The sequence below is a fragment of the Calidris pugnax genome, unplaced genomic scaffold (assembly GCF_001431845.1).
Source record: "Calidris pugnax isolate Ruff unplaced genomic scaffold, ASM143184v1 scaffold24, whole genome shotgun sequence".
In the NCBI taxonomy this organism is placed as follows: domain Eukaryota; kingdom Metazoa; phylum Chordata; class Aves; order Charadriiformes; family Scolopacidae; genus Calidris; species Calidris pugnax.
This window is the reverse complement of record NW_015090922.1, coordinates 14603962-14608509: the sequence shown is the minus strand read 5'-3', so window position 1 is coordinate 14608509 and position 4548 is coordinate 14603962. Positions and strand designations below refer to the sequence as shown.

Below are 4548 nucleotides of genomic sequence, written 5' to 3'. Positions count from 1 at the left end.
CCGAGCTATGTTCTTGTCACTGTCACCTTCTAAATTCAACTAAGGGGGTCAGAGGGGTAGGCGGACAGACACAATTCTGAAATCTTAATCCTTGAGTTAAAAATAAGTTGCCAAATAATAGCACTTTCAGCACTCGCTTAATTTCCAGAGCTCAGAGTTGCCTGGTGTGATGACAGCAGCTCTGAATATTTCACAGCAAGAAGGGGAAAAAAAAAAACCAAACGACCTCTGTGGTATAACTAAGAACCTTTGCTCAAGCTGAGGATACTGAAATGAAGGTATTGGCAGAGTAGTGAAGTCTGTCCTCTAAAAAACTACCCGGTTATCAAGAGGGATGAGTGGCTCCACAGATCACCAAGCAGTAAGCTGACAGAGTAAGGCAAAACTGGAGTTGTGTGGGACACCTGCTGAGGTCTCCAAGCCTAACAACTGAACAAAAGTAGAGGCTGAACATGAGCAGTGGTCACCTGGAGAGCTGGTGGTGTCTGGATATGATTTAGACCCTTGAGAAGTCTCCCCTCTGCCCACCTGTCTTACTGAGCAGCTTCACCTCTTCGATCACAATGTCATGAGTAACTGCCTTGCACATGTCATACACAGTCAGGGCAGCCAGGCTGGCAGCTGTCAGAGCCTCCATCTCCACGCCTGTCCTCCCCCAGGTCTGACAGGAGCTGCGAATCACCACTGCGTATCTGGCCTCATCCAGGCTCAGAGACACCTCAACATGGTTGAGAGGGATGTTGTGACACAAAGGGATCAACTGGCTGGTCAGCTTGGCGCCCTGAATTCCTGCTATCTGGGCTACTGCCAGCACATCCCCTTTCTTCACCTGGTTCTGCCTCACCATCCCAAATGCCTTCTCACCCAAGCGGACCACAGCACCAGCAACAGCACTTCTTCTTGAATCTGGCTTCCCTCCAACATCAACCATCGTGGCCCGTCCTTCCTCATCAGTGTGAGTCAAGTTGTCAGAGGCACGAGGTACCTTGGTGGAAGATCCTGAATCCCTGGTAAAGAATTCAGATCCTGGACTTGCCTCTTTGGACTGACAGTCCACAGAAACTTGGCCAACAGGAGAAGCCTCAAGGCACTTTGTGTCAAACGTGGAGCTTGGGTCCTTCTGGAAGACACAGCAGCCTCTGAGCTGGGTTTGTAGAATTCCTGTCGTTATATGCCACTGTTGCTCTGGGTGAGATCCTGGCAGGAAAAGTTGTCCTTTAAGCTTATTTTTCATTAATGCTTTTCCCATTTTTTTGGGTAAACTTGCTCTCAAAGTTAGCCGATGGCTAAATGTGTGGCCCCACTGTTTTGAATTTGGGGGATTCTGTAGGGCATCTTGGCACAGTGGGAATGACGTCAATGCACACTCTGGGGAAAAAAGAAAAGTAACATGAGAATACATCTTACTAGCTGGAAAGCTAAGCTAAGTCTGCAGTAGCTGAGACCTGTCAGAGCACTGGTCAGGACTCTGTATTGCAAAAACCTCAATAAGCCTGCAAAAATCCACTTTTATCTGCTCTTTATCTTCTCTCTCGTCAGTTCCCTACATTTGCTGGTTTTTTATTACAAACCCCAAGCCTCAAAATGTTTATTTCAAGGTCCCTGACAAGAAGAAACAACTTGCTTTCAAAAAGTATCAATACTTATTGAGAAGCAACAGCCAAGAAAGCTTATAGGCACATCAGTTCTGAAGAAAAGCAAGTCATAACACTTCAGCATCCATTTGAGATGGTCCCAGCACCGATCTTCTTTTGAAAGCCTGGCAGGGTTAATAGGAAATTCTTGCACTGAGATTCTCACCTCTGCCTTTCCACACACATTCCTGCCAGCACAGGTGGCTGCACTTCCTGCTTTTACCTCCTTCTGCAGGGAAGGGTCATGCCAGCACTTGAGGACAGCAGGGACCTGGAGCACTGCATCTGCCACGGCACTGTCTGCAAGCTCAGAGGGTGGCTCTGTGATGGGAACCTCTCTTATTACTGCCAGCTCTTACCGCCTTAATGACAGCTGAAGTTTAAGCACTGGAAAAACCACGCTCCCCTCACTGACAGATCGATATTGGATCTACTCAGAAGTATGTTCCAAGTTGAGCTGGCAGAGCTCCCAGCTGGCAGAGCAGTAGTAAACCCTCCTGCCCCTTTTCACCATTTAATCCCTTGGTTTTGGCATCTGCACTGGGCTATATGCCAAGTGCCAAGACTCAAGGAGTCTCTTTCACATAAAAGAAGTGATTTGTTTTGTAAGTAAAGAGAAAGCAGCACAGAGGTAAGTGGCTAAGCCCTAGTTTAATAGCCCCATTGATAAACAGGTTTCTCTTTTTCTGGAGCTCCTTCTCTCTTTGCTCTGAGAAACTTGGAATTAGGTTTTGCTCTAAACCCTCCTTTGGTAGCTCTAGTATTTATCCCTTACTCATGAGTTTTCAGACTGTCCATAGGTGAATCAAAGCAGCTTCCTGGCCCCTCTGCACCTTGCTAAGCTACTTCTGCTGCCCTGACCCACAGGTATCACCTTGGACTGTCCACATGGCAATAACAGATACGGTGTGGACAACCCATTGGTGTTGTTCTGTTTTTTTCTGAAACAAAGTGATCTCTTGTTAGCCCCAGCCTGTGCTATAACAAGACTGATGCTCTTAGCACCTTTTTCATCCAAAGTACCCTACAAACATTGATGTGAAAGTGCCCATTACTAAAGCTTAAGTCAACCACAGATTTCATGATTATTCTTTTTAAAAAACACTGCAATAATCTAAATTCAGTCAAAGGCCCTTTTTAATCTACAGCTGATGGTATATCTGCTAAAACTAAGATTCCTGCAAGTTTACTGGTAATGTGTTTACCTTCAGAGGAATAGGATTAAATGGACATAAATGTTTTGAGTGCAACACTGCTTTCCTTTAGAAGTGCACATAAAATTGTGCTTATTCTGCCTTTCTTTCCCTCTCTCTTTATACAGTGGGGCCTAACCTGAATATTGCTTTTAGAATCCAGAAACACAAAGTACTCCATTCTTCTGTATTCCTTGATTAGCTTTAAAGCTAAACCCCTGGCAAGTTATCTTGTCTTCAGAAGAAGCTGGACTGCAAAGGCAGACAAGTGCTTACTTCCACAGGGTAAACACACATGGGTGGGACCACAGAAGAGAAGTCCTGTTTGCTCAAGTACAGTGGTAAGTAAAAAGACAGCAACAATAATGCATGCAAAGCATCTTTGCTTTTCCTAACAGCCTACATTTTCTTCAGGTTGTACCTAGTCATCTCTATCTTCACCCAAATTGCTCATCTGTCTACAAAAAATAGATAATGGTTTTCTACAGTACTTTATATAACATAACTAAAAACATCTAACAAACCGCATCTCCTTATATTCTATTACTGCACCTGAAGTTTAATTCTATTAGCTTCCAACTAGCACAATCTCAGGGGCTGTGGGGGAAGAAGGCAGGAGATGCTTAGATTAAGGAGGAAACTCCCGTAACTGAAGTGAACCTGTGAGGAGAACAACCTGCCAAAAGGAATATTTTGATTAAGGGAAATAAGATACAAACCACATAGCAAAGGATCAGACAACAGCAGTACAGGGAAGAAGCCAGGTTTGTCTTACTGGGACTAGGAAAGCCAATTAATGATTTCCACAGCATTCATTAAGTTACATTAAATTAATTCCATACCCCTCCCCCCACCCCCCAATGACTGCTTGCACGCCAGCATTATTTGAAGTTTGTAAGTAATTCAAAACACAATTAGGAAATCTCCTAATGATTCCCCATGTGTCACAGTGGGATACTCTCCACTCATCTCCAGTCTCTCTACTGGTACGGTGACTGCCAGCAGTTAGTCTCAAAGGGACAGGGAACAGCTGGGGAAGACCTGGACAGGCTGCCTCTTTCGCTCTGTCAGACAATGTTAATGCACTTTTCAAAAGGAAATTGGATGGATCTGGTCTGTAGACATCCAAACATTGCTATGAATGCTAACTCTGGAGTGTAGGGATTCTTTCAGCAGCATCTTGAAAAATTATGTAGGTCCCAGTGAGCTGTCAAGAGTTTAATATAGTACTTTTCATTTAAAAAAAAAAAAAAACCCAGAAAATTTTTTCGCATGCAGCAAGTCAATACACACTTTAAACAAAGTGTGTTCTTTCTTCCTGGACCACAATGCAGCAGTTGCCAAACACAAAAGAGCTAAAGCAAACTAAACTGAGGGAGACAATCTTGCACCACTGAATCCATTCACTTTACAACTCAACATGGAAAATGATGGTCCTTTAAAAGGGGGCATCAAGTTAAAAAAACTTCCCAGTGAAAACCTATTTTAAAAGATCTCTGTAGAGCGTATTTCCTAATAAAGGCAAGAGAAGTACAAGCACTAGGGTCTTGGTTTAAAAAAAAAAAAAAAAAAAAAAAAAAGAGACCACCACCAAAACACAAACTCAAAAAACAAAGCAAAACCCACCAAAACCCTGAATTAAACCACTGCAAACAAAAACAAAGATCAAAACTTCCCCACCCCTTAATTTCTTAGGTAAGCATAGGAATAAATTCTCAAAA

General features: G+C 43.5%; 1 protein-coding gene across 2 annotated transcripts in view; it reads right to left on the bottom strand.

Moving 5' to 3' along the window:
- Nucleotides 1-346: 346 nt before the first annotated feature.
- The window catches only part of MOCS1 (molybdenum cofactor synthesis 1), a 28621-nt gene continuing 24419 nt past the window's right edge, over nucleotides 347-4548 (bottom strand). The window contains exon 8 of one of the 2 annotated variants that reach the window (XM_014950986.1): nucleotides 347-1368. In XM_014950986.1, the coding sequence (XP_014806472.1) occupies nucleotides 497-1368 (872 nt within the window). In that variant the 3' untranslated portion in view covers nucleotides 347-496. The remainder of the gene's footprint in view (nucleotides 1369-4548) is intronic. The other variant, XM_014950987.1, reaches the window with a different exon arrangement.